This window comes from Macaca nemestrina, chromosome 3 (genome assembly GCF_043159975.1).
Source record: "Macaca nemestrina isolate mMacNem1 chromosome 3, mMacNem.hap1, whole genome shotgun sequence".
NCBI lineage: Eukaryota > Metazoa > Chordata > Mammalia > Primates > Cercopithecidae > Macaca > Macaca nemestrina.
This window is the reverse complement of record NC_092127.1, coordinates 80,432,134-80,454,314: the sequence shown is the minus strand read 5'-3', so window position 1 is coordinate 80,454,314 and position 22,181 is coordinate 80,432,134. Positions and strand designations below refer to the sequence as shown.

At 39.2% G+C, this 22,181-nt stretch overlaps 1 protein-coding gene and 1 non-coding gene across 3 annotated transcripts; both read left to right on the top strand.

The window, feature by feature from the left end:
* The first annotated feature begins 1,129 nt into the window (after positions 1-1,129).
* Positions 1,130-18,152, top strand: LOC105486275 (oligosaccharyltransferase complex non-catalytic subunit). Of its 2 annotated transcripts, XM_071093219.1 has the most exons (4): positions 1,130-1,332; positions 6,087-6,180; positions 7,996-8,193; positions 17,568-18,152. In XM_071093219.1, the coding sequence occupies exons 1-4, from the start codon at positions 1,194-1,196 to the stop codon at positions 17,584-17,586; spliced, it is 450 nt and encodes a 149-aa protein (XP_070949320.1). In that variant the 5' UTR covers positions 1,130-1,193; the 3' UTR covers positions 17,587-18,152. The 2 variants fall into 2 exon arrangements, with proteins under 2 accessions (XP_070949320.1, XP_070949321.1); XM_071093220.1 differs by lacking the exon at positions 7,996-8,193.
* On the top strand, positions 2,673-2,777 carry LOC112427481 (U6 spliceosomal RNA). Its single transcript, XR_003019074.1, has one exon. It is a non-coding gene; the product is annotated as a U6 spliceosomal RNA (small nuclear RNA).
* Positions 18,153-22,181: the final 4,029 nt, after the last annotated feature.

Below are 22,181 nucleotides of genomic sequence, written 5' to 3'. Positions count from 1 at the left end.
AAGTGCAGAACCAATACATGGCATCCTGTTAAAAAAAAAATACCACGGGCTTAGTAACAAGCAAATAAAAAAATATAAAAACATTGGCTCTATGTGTCAGTATGCTCTGGACTTATGTAATCAGTGACTCTTAACTCTTGCTCCAAAAGGAAGTTAATATTGGTAGAGTCTTAAAAGATTATATAAAAAAGAAAAGCAAAACATTAAACAAAAAACGTTTTAGACCTTCTAGTCCATCCCTAATGACTAATTCTCCATCATATATTTTCATCTATTTGGATTGATTGTTGCCCAGACCAGAGATGGCGGTGGCTCACACTAGGGTGGTAGTAGTGGTGGAATGGTGAGGGGCAGATGAATTGGAGATATTTCGGTAGTACAGCCAAAGAGACCTACCAATATTTTGAATGCAAAAGGTCAGTTAGTAAGGAGAGAAATCCAGACGACTTTAAAATTTTTGGCCAGAGTGATTTTACCTTTTACCGACATACAGATGACCAAGGGAAGAGCAAAGTTGAGAGGATGAGTTATTCAAAATAGTATTGTGGTCATGCCAAGCTATCAGCATTAAGGCATCCCTGTAGAGATGTCCTGTTGACATTCGTGACTCAAGGTGAATTTTAAAAAAAATTGATAACATACTACTTTAGCAGTTATTATTAATTCTTATTATTACCACGACTACATCGGGGAGTAAAAGCTCAGCAGCCTCCGGCTTTTCCTATCCCTTGAAAAAACCGCTTATATAAAACGCATTTCCATCCAAATTTCCCATTCATCCTCCCGCTCTGGGAACCGGGAGCGCCCCTGTCCAATCAACTTTCAAATTCTCTGCGTCTGCGAGTGGGCGGGGCTCAGCTAGATTCGTTGGCCTCCGCTTCTCTGGCTTGGCCACGTTAGAAGTCCCATAGGTCCTTGAAGGTACACAAGTCACCTATATATTCATTAGAAAAATGTAGAGGGCATTATCACAATTTAAGTTTAACTAGATTAAATAATTTACAACATTTTACTCACATTATTTATTTGTTTTATTTAGTTTCTTATTTTCTTCTATGAATATAATAACCACCTCCGAGCTTTACGGATCTGCGGGTCCTTTCCGCGCGCACGCGCAGTTGTTAGGGAGGGCGGGCCTGTTTCCGGGTGGCGCGTGGGGCTTGAGGCCGAGAACGGCCCTTGCTGCCACCAACATGGAGACCTTGTACCGTGTCCCGTTCTTAGTGCTCGAATGTCCCAACCTGAAGCTGAAGAAGCCGCCCTGGTTGCACATGCCGTCGGCCATGACTGTGTATGCTCTGGTGGTGGTGTCTTACTTCCTCATTACCGGAGGTAACTCGGGCTGTCGGCTGAGGCGCAGAGAACTGACCCGCCCCGTGAGGCGCATCTGTTCCGCTGACTCTCAGCCCCGGGGGAAGCATCGCTCTGCTCTGGATCCTTTCTGAGGGTGGAGGGGAGTTCTGGGGTCCGGAGTGTTAACGTCCAAGTTTATTCGCCCTGACGCCCTGTCTTGAGAGAATTCGTGTTCTCACTCCCATTGCCTTACCTCTGCTAGCACCCCCCATCCCAGGGATCCGAGTCAAATATATTTTTCAAGGCCAAATTGTTGCTTTTTTATTGCTTACCATATGTTGTTTGATAAAGGTCCCGAGAAAGTCTAGTTTGGCCAACTCCGCTTCCATGGTTCGTTGTTTGATAAAGGTCCTGGGAAAGTCTAGTTTGGCCAACTCCGCTCCCATGGTTGGTCAAGAGCTTGTGGGACTTTTAAACTTGTCTTTGTCCTGGAATCTTGGAAGAGACTTGACAATCTTTAGTTTTGTTGGTTCAGACCTACCGTCCTGTGTTGCCTTTTGCATGACCTATAATAAATATGAATGGAATTTTCCGAAATCACAGGTTTGATAAATATTTGGGATCGGAGATGAGATTTGCAGACTATACTGTGTTTCAGTGGGCAGAAGTTGAGAATTAAAAAAATAAGATAAACAACATTACTATTAAACGCTTCTGAATTATCTGTCATCTTATTCTGTCCTTTTCAAATAGAAAATTGCAAAGGGGCGTTGCCTTATGTACTGGTGAGTTGGCAATCCGGCTGGTCTTTTCAGAGCCACTACCCTTTCAGGCCACAGTTCCAAGATTTACTTAGAACTGTGCTACTGTGTACATTTAGATTTGGGGAAGTGGTGTACTTAACTTGGAAATTATAAAATTAATTTAGATTTTGGGAAGTGGTGTACTTAACCTGGAAATTATAAAATTAAAGCTACGGATTTGGGACAGCAAAAGTAGTTCTACTTTTAAGGGAGTGGCCATATATTGTTACTTTCATAGATGTTTTGTGAGAATAGTTGGCACTGAAGGGGGGGATTCAAACAGAGAGCTTGAGTTCTAGAAGGCACCTTTGAATTTACCCCCTTTCCCCAATCTAGAGTAGCGAGAACTAACTTATGTTCCTTTAAATAAATTACATTTAAATATTTGAGTTACATTTAAATAGTTTTGTGGTAACAAGATACTATCTAGCATTGCATTAACATTAACCATTAACATTTGCTCATCTAGTTAATAGCTACTCTACTGAATAAACAAAATTTAAAATGCATGTGGCTTTTAAAAATAATAGACTTTTAAAAATAAATAATATAGAGTAATTCAGTGTTATTATTGAGTGCTCGCTTCGGCAGCACATTACTAAAATTGGAATGATAGGGAGAAGATTACCATGGCCCCTGTGCAAGAATGACTCGCAAATTCGTGAAGCATTCCATATTTTTGCAGTTCACGAAGGTCATTGGACCAAAAAAAAAAAAAATCATTATTCAATAATGATAATGAATATGCTAGTTTCTTTCCTGTAACCCTTACTTCCCTTGGAGTCGGATTCTTTTTGAGAAGCCTCAGTTTTCTTTGTGGCCCTCTTTTTTTCCCTGTTGATTATTGTAATGGGGAGATCTCTGTCCCAACCATTGGGGGAAAGTGGAAAGGATGCCTTTTAGTGGCCAGGTCTGTGAGGTATCAGGTATGATGAATTGGTTTTGCCATTGGAAGGGAAGAAGTCTCTTCTAAAAACTGAGTGCACCTTTACAAATAAACTATTTGTTGCTGACAAATAGTCAGCAAATAGATATTGAGTCCCTGTTAACTTCCAGGCACTAGGTACTGGAGATAATAGAACAAAACATAAGGACCCTGACCTCCTGAAGCTTATAATGTCATAGTTGAGACATGTTAAATGTCACATAATTTTTTTGTCCATTAAAAATGGTCACAAAAACAGGCCAGGTGCAGTGGCTCATGCCTATAATCCAACATTTTGGGAGCCTGAGCCGGTTGGATCATTTGAGCCCAGGAGTTCGAGGCCAGTCTGGGCAACATGGTGAAACCCTGTCTCTACTAAAAATACAAAAAATTAGCCAGGCGTGGTGTTACACGCCTGTAGTCCCAGCTACTTGTGAGGCTGAGGCAGGAGAATTTCTTGTAACTGGGAGATGAAGGTTGCAGTGAGCCAAGATTGTGCCACTGCACTCCAGCCTGGGCGACAGAGCAAGGCCCTGTTTCAGAAACAAAAAACAAACCCCAAAATTAGCCAAGCTTAGTAGCTGGGACTACAGTGCAGGAGTTTGAAGTGGGAGGATTGCCTGAGCCTGGGAAGCTGAGGCTGCAGTAAGCTGTGATGGCACCACTGCACTCCAACCAGGGTGACAGAGCAAGACCCGATCCTGTCTCAAAAAATAAAAATGAACAAAAAAATGGTTACAAATACGGTGAAAGAAAAGAACAAGAGGTTTTTGAGAAAATAAAGGGAGTTGGAAGCATCATATGGATTGGATTGGATTGGATTGGATGTGATTCCTTAGGAAATGATATGTAAGCCAAAATCTGAAGAGTTTGGGGAAAGGATATGCTAGGCAGAGGGAAAAGTAGGGCAAATGTGAGACCAAGAGACCAATTAGGTGGCCTTTGTAGTTGACATAGACTATACAAGGTTTATAGTAGTGGAGATTAGGATAATATAATGAAAGATATGTTGGAAGTAGATTCAGTAGGTCTTGAATTTAGTGGGTGTAGGGGAAGAATGAAGTGGGAAGGAATCTTAAAGGTTTCTGGTTTGAGCATCTGAATAGATGGAAGTATCATTTCCTGAGATTGAAAAAACAAAGTTTTTGGTGGAAAATGGTGCACCAGAGGTTTTTCTGGGGTAAAATTAGTTGGATATGTCAAATGTACAGATGGAAGTCTAGACCTGAAAAAAGAGGCCTGTGTTGAAGTTGGTAAACTAACAGACATTTCTGGAACTCCCATGAGACATTGAAGAGCATAGGCAAAGTCCCTGTTCTTGAGGAGCTTACATGTAATTCTAGTGGTACTGGCATTATTTGAGAGGCCTTGGCACATCACACTGAGAGTCTTTAGCACATGAAATTGAAAGCCCTGGGAGTTCATTTTGAAGAAAAGTAGAAGAGGACAGTGGACCAATCCCTGAGGGTCTCCAACATTTAGTGGTTTTATAAAAGAAGAGGTCCAATAGAGAGGTGGCAAGAAACCATGAAGAGAAGTATCACAAAAGCCATAAGAAGAGGTATTTTTCAATAAATTGGTTTAGTAAACTGGATTGAGTGCTTCTGAGAAGTCTCCTAAGATGAGAACTGAAAAGTGTCCATTGAATTTGACAACATGGAGATCATTGGTGACCTTAGAAAGAACAGTATCAATGGTTGCAGAAGCGAGATTGGATTGAGTTGAAGAATGAAGGGTAAGTAAGAAAGGGGAGATGGCAAGTTTGCCTAAGTCTTTCCAGAAGAAAGTCTGACTCCCTTTCAAAACACAAAGATAGAAATAGGATGTTAGCTAGGAGGATCTGAAGTCAAGGAGGATTGATATAGGGAAGGAGAGCTTGAAAATACAGGAGAGAGGAGAGATACCCAAAGGAATAAAGTCCCTGAGATTACAAGTGGGAATGGACTCCTGATAATTGCAGAAGAGATCCCACATAATAGGAGGTAGGAATCTTCCTCTATGTAGCTGGAGAGGAGAGGGTGAGGATGGATGCAGGTACCAGGTATTTGTAGATTTGGTGGGGAGAAGACAAGGGAATTCCTATAGGATTGTTTTGTCAGGCTAGGATAAGGGAGATAGGCTTGTTATGCTTAAAAAAAGCTGGAGATGAAGATGTTTGAGAACAGTGGAGAAGGTAGAGTAGATGTTGACAGTGGGAGACTGAGAAAACTATTAGTGTTGATGAACATTAATGTTAATGATCACAATGACATTATGACATAATGGTGGACGTTAATGTTAATGATTATGAATCTCTAGTATTGCCATTCTGCCTGATGGCGTGGTTTTAAAATGGCCCCTTGTTTTACATTTGAGCAATTTCTCTAGTTATTTTTCAACTTATAGAAACAAATCTAAGTACATCTGAGACAATTTTTGTGAACTGAAGTAGAGCCTTTAATTTTAAATCTCCTTTATACTAAAGTCATTCCTGAGTATTAGCAACTGTTACTGGATGAATTTCCTTTATGAAATTTGTACTTCATTTAGATATCATATTGTTTTCGAAGTAATTCTAAAACATTGAGTTGAATGTCTGAATGATTTTTCAGAACCTTAGATTAGTTGGGCCACATTTGGTTCTAATAATACAATCAAAACATTCATATTTAAATGAACCTTGGCCGGGTGCAGTGGCTCACACCTGTAATCCCAGCACTTTGGGAGACTGGGGAGACTGAGGGAGGTGGATCACCTGAGGTCAGGAGTTCAAGACCAGCCTGACCAATATGGTGAAACCCCATCTCTACTAAAAATACAAAAATTAGCTGGGTGTGGTCGTGGGTGCCTGTAGCCCCAGCTGCTCGGGAGGCTGAGGCAGGAGAATTGGTTCAACCTGGGTGGCGGAGTTTGCAGTAAGCCAAGATGGCGCCACTGTACTCTCAGCCTGGGCGACAGAGCGAGACTCTGTCTCAAAAAAAAAAAAAAAAAAAAAAGTAAATGAACCTTAAGAGACAACGAAAGCTAAAATCCTGTTTTCAAAAATTAGGAATACAATCTAATCTGTTCTGCTGTCTTTCTTATAGGAATAATTTATGATGTTATTGTTGAACCTCCAAGTGTTGGCTCTATGACTGATGAACATGGGCATCAGAGGCCAGTAGCTTTCTTGGCCTACAGGTAAAAGATACCTTTTTGAATGATTTGGTGGTGGGAAAGGTTGCTGGGGTATGCCTGCAACCTTTGGGATCCATCTATATTTAGACAACCGCTGTTTAAAAATGCTGAATTCTGAAATGGCAGAAAGTGAGTCAACAACAAGAGTATATTATTTATTAAGAAATAAGGTATTTCATAATGATTGATGTATCACGAATTTACAGTGGGGTGTCAGTTTAAACTATATTTATAGATTGTTCTAGGGGTCAGCGAACTATAGCTGCTTTTTTTTTTCCCCAAAAAAAGTTTTATTGGAGGTAAACATGCCCATGTGTTTGTATATGATCTATGGGCTGTTTTCAAGCTACAGTGGCTGAGTTGAATAAGTATGACACAAACCATATAGCCTGCAAGCCTAAGATATTTACTATATGGGTATTTAAGAAAATATTTTTGGACTATACCCTGGTCTATACCATTAAATAACAAAAATATTTTTGAGACTTGAGGGTTCTGTTCCAGCAGTGAAACCCCATTCCAGTGTGGTTTTGTTCACCTAAACAATGTTTATATTGCTTTCTAAAATTTACTTAATAAATGTCTACCTAAACATGGCTATATGTTTCTATTTGCAGTAATGCTATTTATGCATAGAATATTTCTGGAAAGATTTATTGTTATTCTCTGTGGATGGGAGTTAATGACAGGTTGATGGTAGAGAGGTTTTTTATAGTGCCCTCTTTCACGCTGTTTGAATTTTGAACGTGATGCATATATTGTGTTTTCAATGAAAACAATTGACCAAAAAAAAAAAAAAACCCTCTTTACATATGCCTATGTGTAAATCATCCGTTTAACGAGAAATTTTCTTTTTGAGGTCCCTGAACTATGAGAATTTGATAAAAGCTCTGTATCCTTGGAAAAATCACACACGCACACACACACACACACACACACACTTTTACATATAATTATAGGGGTTTGTAGCTCACTGAAGTTCTTACGGGGCTCATGGAGCCTTATTTAAGAACACTTTCTTTTTAAAATATTTCCATTTGAAACAGGAAGTTTATTATTAACATAAAACTTCAAGAAACGCATCTCACCAATTCAAAATTAGTTTGAAATTGATAGTAGAAATTTAAATAGCATAACTTCTTTTAAAAAAGCTAACTTAGACTGGGTGCGTGGCTCACGCCTGTAATCCCAGCACTTTGGGAGGCCGAGGTGGGCGGATCACGAGGTCAGGAGATTGAGACTATCCTGGCTAACCCGGTGAAACCCCATCTTCACTAAAAATACAAAAAATTAACCAGGCGTGATGGCACTCACCTGTAGTCCCAGCGACTCAGGAGGCCGAGGTAGGAGAATTGCTTGAATCTGGGAGGTGGAGGATGCAGTGAGCCGAGATCGCGCCACTGCACTGCAGACTGGGCAGCAGAGCAAGGCTCTGTCTCAAAAAAAAAAAAAAAAGCTAAGCTGAAGTTCTGGGTAAAGCATTCATATACATAAAATATGAGCATTTTACATAAATGGTTGTGTTAATTGAGGTGTTATAACTTTTTTTGAATGTGAGTTCCATGAAGACAAAAATTTTTGTCTGTTTTATTCATTGTTGTATCTCCCAGAACCTAAAACAGTGCTTACTACCTAATAGACTCAATAAATATTTGTTGAATGGACAGATGAATATCCAGAGGTATAGTGAAATAGTTGTAAGGGTAAGAATAAGAAATACAGCACAAAAATGTTTTAGCACAAAACGGAGATAGGAATTTCAACTTAGGGAAACATTTCTATTTATCATTTTCCTATGGTCATTTTTTTCTTTTCCAGAGTAAATGGACAATATATTATGGAAGGACTTGCATCCAGCTTCTTATTTACAATGGGAGGTTTAGGTTTCATAATCCTGGACCGATCGAATGCACCAAATATCCCAAAACTCAATAGATTTCTTCTTCTGTTCATTGGATTCGTCTGTGTCCTACTGAGTTTTTTCATGGCTAGAGTATTCATGAGAATGAAACTGCCGTAAGTTATTTGTGTAATCAGCAACTTATGTTGCAAAGTGGTAAAATGATTACCTGGAAAACGTAAAGTCATAGGAGATTTAATTTAACTTTCATTTACATGGGTGAAAAATCCAGAAACCAAATATATTTGTGACTTGGTCAGGTTATAGCTATAGTTAATAAAAATTGAAACTAATAGATCTTCTTAGTTGTTATCCCCATGAATGTTCATGAGAAAATTTAGTTACTTTGTCCTGGCATCAATGACTGAAGATAGTCATTGTTTCTTTCTTTTTTTTTTTTTGAGACTGAGTTTCACTCTTGTTGCCTAGGCTGGAAATGCAATGGCACGATCTTGGCTCACTGCAACCTCTGCCTCCCGGGTTCAAGCGATTCTCCTGCCTCAGGCTTCTGAGTAGCCGGAATTACAGGCACGCACCATAGCACCCAGCTATTTTTTGTATTTTCAGTAGAGATGGGGTTTCACATTGACCAGGCTGGTCTTGAAGTCCTGACCTCAGGTGATCCTCCTGCCTCCCAAAGTGCTGGGATTATAGGCATGAGCCACCGCGCCCTGCTATTATTATTTCTTTAAAATGCCTTTTGGCTAATCTGTAACACAGGATTCCATTAGTATTAATGGTAGGGAATAGCTTCAAATCACTCATTGTTACTGTTCTTTGAATATTGGTGGGAAGAAATTATGCTGTGAATGGGAAAGGAGAATTATTGCCCTTCAAAAAGATAGGAAAAGGATGTTTATATATTTGTGTGTGTGTGTGTTTAATGTGTATTTAAAGATTATTTTGATTCAGAAAACTTTTCAATATCTTTAGAAGAAAAATAAAATGGTTAATGGCATCTTTCATAATTCTGTTTATGATTATTTGAAATGTGAACAAATATCACATTTCCATATATACTGATTTAATCTATGGATGCATTAGTAACTACAGTAATGACAGGAAATTTGGCAAGCATACCGCAAAGATTAGCTCTTAGTATTTTATTTTTTTGGAACTGTGTTAAACATCAAGTGTCAACTATATTGATTTCTTAGTGTGTTTGAATTTTACAAATTCACTTGTTCTGTGACTTAACCTGTCCATTGTCTGTAACATCCCTGGGGTAGAATGGGCAAAAGTACTTATCCCACAATCGTCGTGTTCCCATTTTAGTCTTGGTGGGATGGGAGGGACAGCATGAAGGTCTTTGTCAGCTGAATATCTGTGTGGCCATCCAGCTGCCTCAGTTTCCTCTGGCAGCAGCTCCTTTTTTTTTTTTGAGACGGAGTCTAGCATTGTTGCCCAGGCTGGAGTGCAGTGGTGCAATCTCGGCTCACTGCAACCTCCACCTCCCAGATTCAAGTGATTCTCCTGCCTCAGCCTCCCAAGTAGCTGGGATTACAGGCGCCCGCCACCACGCCTGGCTAATTTTTTTGTATTTTTAGTAGAGACAAGGTTTCACTATGTTGGCCAGGCTATTCTGGAATGCTTGACCTCATAATCCACCTGCCTCAGCCTCTCACAGTGCTGGGATTATAGGCGTGAGCCACTGCGCCCATCCAGCAGCTCTTATTTTCATTTGGAGAAGGCATTTCTGGCCATTGGCTAAGTTGTATGAAGACTAAGGTACTCCAGCTTCTTCTTTTTATTCTTTGTTTTTTGCTCCTAATAGCAGTAAGTCACCATAGCCTGGTAAGGTATACTGGTATAGAAAAGACTGAAGTTTTCATTAGCAGAGCAAGAAAAGAGGAGACTCCCAGATAGTATAAAGAGGTTATTGAAAGGCTCATGCCTGTAATCCCAGCACTCTGGGAGGCCGAGGCGGGTGGATCATGAGGTCAGGAGATCAAGACCATCCTGGCTAAAACGGTGAAACCCTGTCTCTACTAAAAATACAAAAAACTAGCTGGGCGTGGTGGCAGGTGCCTGTAATCCCAGCTACTCGGGAGGCTGAGGCAGGAGAATGGCGGGAACCCAGGAGGCGGAGCTTGCAGTGAGCCGAGATCGTGCCACTGCACTCCAGCCTGGGCAACAGAGCGAGACTCTGTCTCAAAAAAACAGAAAATTAACAACCTAAACAAAAGAAACCTTTGGAGGCATGTGTCAGAACAGAGAAAGTGTCCTGGTTTTGCTTATAGAATCAGATTTGTTCTCATTCTACCTACTGTTTTCATTCTACGTAGTGTTTTCCTTCTTTATAGTTTTAGGTCCTCTTCCTAGGAATGAGTCTATTAAGAAAATAGGTGTTTATCTTTTAGCTCTGGCATTTGACTTTCAGGATAATAGAGCTATCTCCTACTGACAGAAAAGCTTTGACAAGCGTTTAATACTCAGGATTTCTTTCATCTTACTTTTGCAATCATTTATGTGAACATTGGTCTTCCTATCCACATTCTATAGGCTAGTGTGTAACACTGTTGACTAAATCCAAACTTCAGGCTAGGGAAAAAGGGTATACTTTCTGGGTTTCAGTTGTGGATTATGTTTAGATCTAATCAAAACAGGACAGTGGTCCAAACAGAAAATTGCTACTTTCTGTATCTTGTTATGCAACTAAATCTAATATTTGAATTTTTAAGATGAATTTATGGCTCCCTTTGTGATATCATTTCTCATTTGCAGCTCCTAATGCCTGGTATCTTGGGTATGGAGTGGGGAGAGATAATGGACAGTTTTATATAAGACATGGAAGTAATGATACTACCTTTCCCGGAATATTTGCAGGCCCCATAGGAGATGATGAGCAAGGACTATTGTCCTGTATTACACACAACAGGGTGTAGTTACTATCCCAGCAAGGAAAGGGTGTATCTTTCTTCTTTCACGCAAATTATCTATGATGACCTAACAGTTTGATAGTAGTGAGTGGAAAAACCACAGCAATAAAAAAGATGTCAAAAAAACACCAATAGCCACTGGTTTTTCCAAATCAACTAAGTTTCTGGCATCTGAGATAAGGATGGCTGTATCATAAGGTGTACCATGATAACCTCCAGGGTGGAATTCTTTTTTACAAAGATGTTACTTTTAGCAAGAGATGCCTTTGAAAAGGAGAAAACAGTAGCACTGAAACAGTATTACTGGTTCTGTTTTCTGATTTATGCTTTTTTGAGACCTGATGTTCCCCCATTGATATAATTTTACTAATTAAAACATGTTTTATTTGATGTTTTGACTTTTAAGAAACGTGGATGCTAATAAAATAAATGACTGTTGGCCAGGTGCAGTGGCTCTGGCCTGTGATCCCAGCATTTTGGGAGGCCGAGGTGTGCAGATCACTTGAGGTTAGGATTCAAGACCAACCTGGCCAACATGGTGAAACCCAGTCTCTACTAAAAAATAAAAAAATTAGCTCGGTGTGGTGGTACACGCCTGTAATTCCAGCTATTTGGGAAGCTGAGGCACAAAAATTGCTTGAACCCAGGAGGCAGAGGTTGCAGTGAGTCTAGATTGTGCCACTGCATTCCAGGCTGGGTGACAGAGTGGGACTCCATCTCAAAAAAAAGAAAAAAAAAAAAGAATGACTGTTTATTAACTTTGCACACATAGCAGTACATTTAAAAGGAAAAAATTAAACCGTAGTCCCTAATATTTTTATTAGTACAGTCTCAAAGGAGTAGTTTTCATTGCAAAAATGAAAATGTTCTAATATAATTTATGAGGTAACGTATGTTAAATCATGTATGTATGCATCCGTATGTTTGCTGCATTTTAAATATACATAGACTCAAAGAAAATGATGTTCGGTTACCGAGTAGAAGACTGGTATAAGTTTGAACTTGGTTCTTCTGAAAAATAATGAATCTTCATTAGATTGTCTTTAGCCTCCACTCTTATGGCGTGGTCTCGACTTACTACTACCTCTGCCTCCCAGGTTCAAGCGATTCTCCTGCCTCAGCCTCCCAAGTAGCTGGGATTACAGGCATGCCCCACCACGCCAGGCTAATTTTTGTATTTTTGGTAGAGACGAGGTTTCGCCATGTTGGCCAGGCTGGTCTCGAACTCCTGACCTCAAGTGATCTGCCTGCCTTGGCCTCCCAAAGTGCTGGAATTACAGGTGTAAGCCACCAAAAGCAGAATCTTAAAAAAAAATAAAAATAAAAGGTGGCCTGTGGTGGCATGGTAATGCCCTAAAATCAGGCAAGGTGTTCAATTGGAGATGGAGGGATGGGTTCCTACATTCAGGCAAATTTGTTATAAAGCTGTATAAAACTAGTTGAAATAGAGTCTATCATATAATTGAGGACAAAAGACCTGCCTTATTTCAGCTGGCAAAAATGGCTTTTTAGCAGTTTCACCTAGTGTTTATTAAGCTTGAGAAGAATAGCTAAGGAGCTTCTGGATAAATCCTGCGATCATGAGATCAGTTCAGAAAACAAGTTCTCTTAAAGGGAGAAAGGAGTAAAAAATATGAATGTAATAATATTTAAACTAACATCATTTAGAGAATGGTATGATGCATGTATGTGATTCCATGTAATTGAAAATACATAAATACTAAAACATTGTATTCGTTTTTGACAGACCTCTTTCTAAAGTGTTTGTTGTATTACATGTTAACACTCACATTTGTATGTGGCAAATATTTATTATTTGATAACTATTATTTGCTGGACACTGTGAGATTAAGCATAATTTAACCTTCTCCACTGAGGGTCATTTTACCTTTCTGTTATGCATAGTACTACTATTCAGTTTTGTTGATTTCACTGACCTGTCACTTCTCATGGCGATCAGTATATACCTATTGTAATTTCATCCTTTCTCTCTTCTTCTTTTCAGTTTGCTGGTTATTCTATGACTTGAGGGAATAGATAGCCTAGCTATTAATTGCCTTTTAAATCAGTCCTGGCTGAAGGAGAGCTTAATGGCTTGGCTTTGTAACCATACTTTCAGATGTTTGAGAGTCTCTTTCATTTCCTTCCAGATTTGGAGCTGTATTTTAGAGAATTAAGACTGTAGAGAAACTGGCAGCTGGATTGTTTCAGTGGCTAAAAAGCTTATATCCAAAGTTCATTTTTAGCAAATAAGGGAGGTAATTCATTCTAAAGAAACAAAACATTTGTACAGCTGCTGAGGACAGTGTGTAGTAGAGAGGGTGAGGAATTTGGAGTCCAGTTTCGGCCTGCCAGTTAATAGCTCTGAGACTTTGGATTAGTTCTGTGAACTCTCTTGGCCTCAGGTTCCAAACCTGTTAAATGAAGTATAATAATATACCTTGGGGAGTTACAGTCGTCAAGATTAAATGAGAAGGTGTGCTCTGAAGCATAATGTAAGTGTTAATCAATGTCAGTGGTTTCATTCTAAAGATGGAGTCCTAAAAATTCTATGTCTCAAGTTAGATGATGGCCACAGTTTCAAAAATAAATGAATAAACCATTACTGTTTTTGTTTTCTTTTGTTTTGAGATGGAGTCTCGCTCTGTTGCCCAGGCTGGAGTGCAGTGGCGCGATCTTGGCTCACTGCAAACTCTGCCTCCCGGGTTCACGCCATTTTCCTGCCTCAACCTCCCTGGTAGCTGGGACTACAGACGCCCGCCACCACGCCCAGCTCATTTTTTGTATTTTTAGTAGAGACGGGGTTTCACTGTGTTAGCCAGGATGGTCTCCATCTCCTGACCTCATGATCCGCCTGCCTTGGCCTCCCAGAGTGCTAGGATTACAGGCGTGAGCCACCGTGCCTGGCCTGAATAAACCATTACTGTTTCTAAAAGAAGAAAGTGAGGTTTCCATTTCTAGGAACACTGGAGTAGGTAGTAGACAAGGCATGAGGAGACTTGTGTTTTAATGCCGATTCTGTTCTTTTCTGGTCTTGTGATTTTGAGCAAAGCACTTAATTGCTGTCACACTCTTCAACTGTAAAATGAGACTAATCCTTGTTTCACACACCTTTTTAAGATTGTTGCAAGGGTTAAATGCAATAATGAATGTGGTAGTGTTTTGAGAAATTTCTGTTAGTGCTAACCTAGCACAGTGCTTGCCTTAATATACAGAGGCACTAAGTGATTATTGAAATCATAGCCTTAAAGATTAAATAGAAGGGCCTTCATGGTGACTTCTCCTGTCTCTAGTTGGTTTTTGAGTACTTGATTTACTTTTTATTGTATTTCTCTACAGTTTTACTTATGTAAAATTCTCACAGGCCTGAATATAAGATTATGAAATTTCTGGGTCCTGAGAGGGGGCTAAATGTTTGAGTATATATTATAGTTAGTGTATTTCAACAATTTTATTTTTATTTCCTACCAAGAAGTAATGTATTTGTTCTTCTTTTCTTTTTTCTAACATGGTATCTTTATAGCATTATAATATTTCTTAGTATCTCCAAAATTGTCCTTAAGGTAAAACTGTTTTAAGTTTGGCAACTTTGAACAGGACATGTCTATTTAAATATTCTTTTCTATCTAAATATAGGTTGACAAGCATAGGTCACCCACTGGTTACAAGGAAGGATACCATAATATATAGCTGTATTAAGAGATAGAGTACAAAGTATATATTCGTATATAGGTATATGCAAATGATGAGAAGTTACTCCTAATGAGTCCTTAGTACCCTTGTTTCATAGTGTAAGCTAGCTGTTGGGTAACTTCTACTATAGAGTGTAAATATTAGTGGATGCTTGCTTGAACCTTTTTTTTTTTTTTCTTGTGAAGCTTATGTTTTAAAGTATCCTTTTTGTGACACATCAGGCATTATAGTAGCAAATTTATGTAAGGTCTTTAAAGTCAATGTATATATCCAAAGAACCTTTTAATTTTTAATTTTTTTTCTTTTTTTCTTCCTTTTTTTTTTTTTTTTTTTTTTGCGGGGGACAAAGTCTGGCTCTGTTGCCAGGCTGGAGTGCAGTGGCACGATCTCGGCTCACTGCAACCTCCACCTCCCGGGTTCAAGCAATTCTCCTGCCTCAGCGTCCTGAGTAACTGGGACTATAGGCATGCACCACCACACCCAGCTAATTTTTGTACTTTTAGTAGAAACGGGGTTTCACCATGTTGGCCAGGATGGTCTCAATCTCTTAATCTCGTGATCCACTCACCTTGGCCTCCCAAAGTGCTGGGATTACAGGCGTGAGCCACTGTGCCCAGCCAAACCTTTTTATTTTTAAATTTTTGTTCAGTTTTGGATTTGGGAGGAGGTGAGAAGTATTGGGTTGTAAAGGTGGTTGTGTTAGATGAAAGTTCTCTTTATTCAGAGTGTGGATTGGCCAGGCTGATATAGCAGAAAGAAAAGAGTGTATGAGTTCTAGGTTGATTGCATTAGCTGAACATAAGTCTAAGTCATACAGGGAGTCAAGTGAGTTCAGTAGCTGAAAAGGAGGAAAGTCACATTCTTGAGTGTTTGCTGTGTGCCAAGCACTGGAGGAGACCTAAGTATTATCAAGTAGTTTATAAATCCTACGTTACCAGTGAAGAAACTTGGGACTCTAAAAATAGCAGCTAACATTTGTCAAGTGCATATAACTATGAGTAGCAAGTACTGTATGAGTAGATTCTGTTATAATCCTTAAAACTCTTTGAGGTAACTCCATTTTACAGATGAGGAAACTGAGTGAGGTTTGCCAGGCTCACGCAGTGAGTAGTAGAAGCAGGGTCAAAAGGAGAGGTGTTCTGAAGCTGTCAGTGAGTGTAGGGTGTTGTAAACCACCCCCGCTTTGTGTGTGTGTGTGTGTGTGTGTGTGTGTGTGTGTGTGTGTGTGTGTGAGAGATGGAGTTTCACTCTCTTCGCCCAGGCTGGAGTGCAGTGGCGCAATCTTGGCTCACTGCAACCTCCACCTCCTGGGTTCAAGCAATTCTCCTGCCTCAGCCTCCCAAGTAGCTGGGATTACAGGCGTCTGCCAGCACGCCCAGCTAATTTTTGTAGTTTTAGTAGAGGTGGGGTTTTGCCATGTTGACCAGGCTGGTTTCAAACTCCTGACCTGGTGCTCCACCTGCTTCAGCTTCCCAAAGTGCTGGGATTACAGGTGTGAGCTACCATGCCCGGCCCAGTAAACCCTTTCTTAATGTGGATACTTGTACATAATTTTTCCATTTTTTTTCCTGATCCTGTAGATTCTTAATTAATAATAGACTTTAAGGGTTTATTGCCAAAGGAAAGGTTTGGAACTTTTATGACACCAGATTTAATGCTTTAATTTAAAGGGGATTTCAGGGCCTAACTTGCACATTTAATAAAAGGATCTCCTGTTTGACCAGCATGAAGTTTGACCTTACCAGCAGGTACAGCTAAAGCTCCTAACTGTTATCCAGACTTTTCCTAAAGTATTAGAGGTTCAGGGGCAGATGTTTGTACACACTTTTTTGAAGTCTCAAAGGCTCACCTCCCAGTTCTAAATAGCTTCTGATTTTCCCACTTCTCTTCTGGTAATACTAGAGTTTTTAGAAATCCAAACCAATTTCTTTCCATAAAAAACAGTTTGATTTTTGTTGCACTTCTGAGAGCCCAAAATAGATTGATTCTGACTCTTAACTTTAACTTTTAGATATCATTTTCTTTTCTTTACTTCCTTTTCTTATTCTGTGTTGTTTAGCACATTGCTTTGTAACTTTAAGAGGGAAGGGCCAGGCGCAGTGGCTCACACCTGTAATCCCAGCACTTTGGGAGGCCGAGGTGGATGGATTACCTAAGCGTGGACGTTTGAGACTAGCCTGGCCAAGACAGTGAAACCCCGTCTCTACTAAAAATAGAAAAAGTTAGCTGGGTGTGGTGGCGGGCGCCTGTAATCACAGCTACTTGGGAGGCTGAGGCAGGAGAATTGCTTGAACCCGGGAAGCTGGGGTTGCAGTGAGCTGAGATTGTGCCATTGCACTCCAGCCTGGGCAACAAGAGCAAAACTCCATCTCAAAAAAAACAAAAAAACAAAAAACTTTGCCGGGCTTCACGCCTGTAATCCCTGTAATCCCAGCACTTTGGAAGGCCAAGGCAGGCAGATCACCTGAAGTCAGGAGTTCCAGACCAACCTGACCAACATGGTGAAACCCCATCTCTATAAAAAATACAAAAGTTAGCCAGGCGTGGTGGCGTGCACCTGTAATCCCAGCTACTTGGGAGGCTGAGGCAGGAGAACCACTTGAACCTGGGAAGCGGAGGTTGCAGTGAGCTGAGATCACACCATTGCACTCCAGCCTGGGCAACAAGAGCAAAACTCCATCTCAAAAAAAAAAAAAAGAAAAAGAGGGAAGGATAGTAGAACTGAGGCTCAGTAATTTATTTGGATATTGGGGTGAGGGGGGCAAGATATGAAGTAAGGACCATAATGAAGAACATGGAGTTATATTTTTGGATTGTTATTTTATATCATAGAATTTGTTTTGGCATTTTGAAATAGTATAATAATAATATAAAAACAATTCTTTTCACTTTTTGTGCTGATAATTGTATTTCTGCAGGGGCTATCTGATGGGTTAGAGTGCCTTTGAGAAGAAAGCAGTGGATACTGGATTTGCTCCTGTCAATGAAGTTTTAAAGGCTGTACCAATCCTCCAGTATGACATGTGGAGAAGAATGAAGAGCAGCAGTAAAAGAAATATCTAGTGAAAAAACAGGAAGCGTATTGAAGCTTGCACTAGAATTTCTTCTTGATATTAAAGAGACAAGTTTATCACAGTATTTTTTTTTTTCCTGCTGACCTATTGCTATACCAACAATGTTGAGTGGCATTTTCTTTTTAGTTTTTCATTTCTTAAAGAAAATATACTCCATATCTACAACTGTAATATCAAATAAAGTGATTGTTTTTTACAACCCCCTTAACATTTTTTGGAGATGACATTTCTGATTTTCAGAAATTAGCATAAAATCCAGAAGCAAGATTCCATAAGCTGAGAACTGTGGACAGCTGATCAGCTTTACCTGTGGTGCTTTGCCTTTAACTAGAGTGTGTGATGGTAGATTATTTCAGATATGTATGTAAGACTGTTTCCTGAACAATAAGAGGAATGAAAGGAGCAGAAATAAATACTTTTTCTAATTAATACCTTTCATGTTTGTTTTTTAACTGACAGTGTTAAGTTTTTGGTCTATTAATCATTCGTTCCCATCTTATGACTTTCTGTAGCTACTTTGGTAGCCTAAGATTTCAAAATATGATTGGCAGGATGCCTTGAGAGTTAGCATCTTTATATCCTTGTAAATATTCAAGCACAGGCTGCATATCTGTGTCATAGTTGTCAATGTGAATGTGCTGGTTGAGCACACGTAAAAACATCTCTGGACCAATCTGGTCTTAATTTCCTTTGTGCAGGCCTTTCAGTTCTTTCTGGCTGGCCATGGGCTTCACTTCTCTGATGACTCAATTCATTCTTTCCTAAGATCTTTAAGTTTATAGTGAAATTTTCTCTCAAGTGAGCTTTTTTCCTGCTTATTCCAAGGCTGATTTAATTATAACAATTCTTTAAGTAAAAAAAGACTTACTTATTCAAAAAGTTCTGAGTACCTCTTTCATGCTAGGCAGCACTGAGAATGTCATGGTGAGTAAAATGAATAGACTGTGCCCTCATAGAGCTTACATTCTTGTGGGGAAATCAGTCAGCATACTTAAAATGTTTTAAACTGTCAGATACTAATAAATTCAACAAAGGGGAAAAAAGCAAGGCAAGTGAAGGTCTGTATTATAGAGAATAATGAGAGAGATGGAGAAAAAGGGTTGCCATATTCCAAAGCCTTGAGAGAGGAAAACAGTACCTGTATGTACTTAGGTACTTATCAGCTTAAAAGGCTTGATTCAATAGTAATAACTTTTTTTTTTTTTTGGTCATTTGCTGTATTTTAAAACCTTGTTCGAACTAGGTGGACAGGAAGTAACTCATAGGTGATTATGGCTTTAAAAGTCTGCTTTTTGTCATATTGATTGAGTAGTGAACAGTTCCTATTTAAGTACCTTAAGATGGTGCTGTTGTTTCTTTCTGTTTCAAAGCTCTTAAGGCTTTTCAGGGAATAATAAATGTATATTTACCAAATAAAGTGAAATATATTTAAAATAATTATACTTTAAAATATAATCAATAATATAAACTTTTAAATCAATGTGTAAAGTATGTTGCTGGTAAAAGTACAATGATTATGTGAAGAAACAATCATTGTACTAGGTTTAAAATGTTTTGGGGACATGAAACCAAAATGTCACAGTCTGAGGGGAAGCCTGCCAAGCATTATTAACATGAAAGAGGTTAAATAGGTGAGAGAGTAAATTTACAGACTAAATTGGAAATAAATAAATCTTTGATTTTGTCACAGGAAAGATACCCCAGGGAGAGGCTACTAAAGTGTAGCTAGAAGTGCAAAATGTTTTAGTAGAGCATAACTCCAGCAAAAGGAAAAGGAAGGGTGCAGCATTATGGGAAACTGTTAGACAGTGATGCAGAGTTGACAAAGCTGCTGTCAGCCCAGTGGGAGCTCCGGAGCAGAGACTCCCTGTTAGAGTGGTATGTTGGGCAGAAATGGGTAGACTACGGTCCCACCGCATTGTTAGGTCATTGGCTGGGGATCACCTCACCTGGCTAGAAAGTTGAGGTGGACTTTCTGAGTTACTGACACAGCCAGTAACTGGGGGCTATCAGCTAGCCACAGCTGGGTAGCGAGTCCTTTCTTGAGGGGAGATCTAAGCAGCACATCTCTGCCAAAAATTTATAAAGAAAACATCCTATTTATAGAATTAAAATGAAATCCTATATAATTTGCTTAGAATGATTATACTGTGATTCTTTACTTGAATTGCAAAGTTAGAAGTAACTTAGGTGCTCAGTAAATGGTACATTTCTGAAAGGTAAAGTTGGAAGAAAAATATTCTTTTTGCTTGAATGTTGCTCTGAATAGCAGAGCAGTTGTTTCCATTATATGCTGCTATTTTCTGGTGCAGAAGATCAGTCTTTGAACATAGTAATAAGAAATATACATTTATTTATTCAAAGGAAGTCATGTGCCAGATGCTGGATTACATCTGAATGAGCAAGAAAAATAACAGCATCTGTCCAGGTACTTACAGTCTGCTGAATACACACAAATAGGCGCAAATTCTCTTTGTTGTGGGAGCAACACCTAAACTCAGATTTGAGGTAAGGGAAGGCTGTAGTTTGTTGTTGGAACAATGAGTTACTAGTCTGCTTAAAAGTTTCGAGCACTGATACACATTTGTCCAAATCTTTTACTCATTTTTCTTACATACTAAGACTTAATTGCAAGGAAGAGAAACTCAAGCTATCTTAAAGAGGATAATATGTTAGGATACTGGAGAATCATGATACTAAAGACAAGCATGCAGCAGGGAGTACTAGAATGGGGAATGTACTGGAAGGACTCTTGTTCATTTCTGATATATTGTATGGGTCTGTGTAATGCTTTCCTCCCTATAAAACTGGTCACTTCCAGTTCAGAGTGGTGAGAATCGTGACTGCTAACCTATCTTGATTATTATGCTTGACGCCTTCAGCCACCACAGAGGAAATTTCCTTGATTCCGTAACAGACTCAAAGTCCAAAAGTGCCAGAGAAAAGACTAGTTGACCAGTTTGGTTGATGTATTTACCTAGAGTGTTCTTACATGTTGGAAAATACATTCAAAGAGTTGGGTTAGGTTGTTGGCTTGTGCTTCAAGGTCTGAACAGTGGAAGCATTAATATGCACCAAGGGATGATAGTACTTGCTTTTCACCATATTTTTTATTTCTTGTAACACCGGTAAATTTGCTAAGATGCTTTCTTCATACACCCTGTATGTCTTTGTTTTTTGTTTTTTGTTTTTTTTAATATCATGGATACATAATGATTGTACATATTTACGGGGTCCATGTGATATTTTGATACAAGCATACAATGCGTAATGATCAAACCAGGGTAACTGGGGTATCCATTACCTCATGTATTTATCATTTCTTTGCATTAGGAACCTTCCAATTCCACCCTTTTAGTTACTTTGAAATATATGATAAATTATTATTCACTATAGTCACCCTATTGTGCTACAGAACACTAGAGCCATCCTTTTATCTAATGTATTAATTGAAAAAGGTATCATTTTAAAATCATTAGAATTTTTTTTTTTTTTTAGATGGAGTCTCACTTGCCACCCAGGCTGGAATTCAGTGGCACGACCTCAGCTCACTGCAACCTCCACCTCCCAGGTTCAAGTGATTCTCCTGCCTCAGCCTCCCAAGTAGCTGGGGTTACAGGCACATGACATCACGCCCTGCTAATTTTTGTATTTTTAGTAGAGATGGGGTTTCACCACATTGGCCAGGCTGGTCTTGAACTTCTGACCTCAAGTGATCCACCCGCCTTGGCCTCCCAAAGTGCTGGGATTATAGGCATGAGCCACCACACCCAGCCAAATTATTAGAATTTTAAGTAATTCAAATTGGAATGATTCCAATAATAGAATTAACTAAATGTAAAGTAAACAGTGCTACCATCTCAAGTAGCAAATGTAATTGCATTATGTGGTATCTGTCTAATAGAGTAGCTGCTGGCTACATATGGCTATTGAGTATTGGAAAGGGAGCTAGTCTGAATTGAGATGTGCTGTAAGTATGAAATGCATGTTGGATTTTAAAGACTTCATATCAAAAAGTAAAATATCTCTTTATGTAGATTACAAGTTGAAATTTTTGTGTATATTTAGTTAAATATCAAAATTAATTTCATCTTTTTATCTTTTTAAATGTAGCTACTAGAAAAGTTTAAAATTAACATATGTGGCTTGCTTATTTCTGTTGGACAGCACTAGTGTAGACCAATGGGTCTCAAACAGAGTAGAGAGTTTATTAACACACAGATTACTGGGCCCTACAAATTTATATAGAAAACCTATGATAAAGAAATACTGGTCCAGGCGCAGTGGCTCAGCCTATAATCCTAGCACTTTGGGAGGCTGAGGCGGTTGGATTGCCTGAGCTTAGGAGTTCGAGACCAGCCTGAGCAACACGGTGAAGCCCCGTCTTTACTAAAATACAAAAAATTAGCCAAGCGTGGCAGCATACGCCTGTAGTCCCAGGTACTTGGGAGGCTGAGG

Coding starts and splice junctions, on each gene's coding strand:
- LOC105486275 (XM_071093219.1), top strand. CDS start 1,194: ATGGAGACCTTGTACCGTGTCCCGTTCTTAGTGCTCGAATGTCCCAAC. Junction 1,333..6,086: donor TTACTTCCTCATTACCGGAG/GTAACTCGGGCT, acceptor TCTTTCTTATAG/GAATAATTTATGATGTTATT. Junction 6,181..7,995: donor GTAGCTTTCTTGGCCTACAG/GTAAAAGATACC, acceptor TTTCTTTTCCAG/AGTAAATGGACAATATATTA.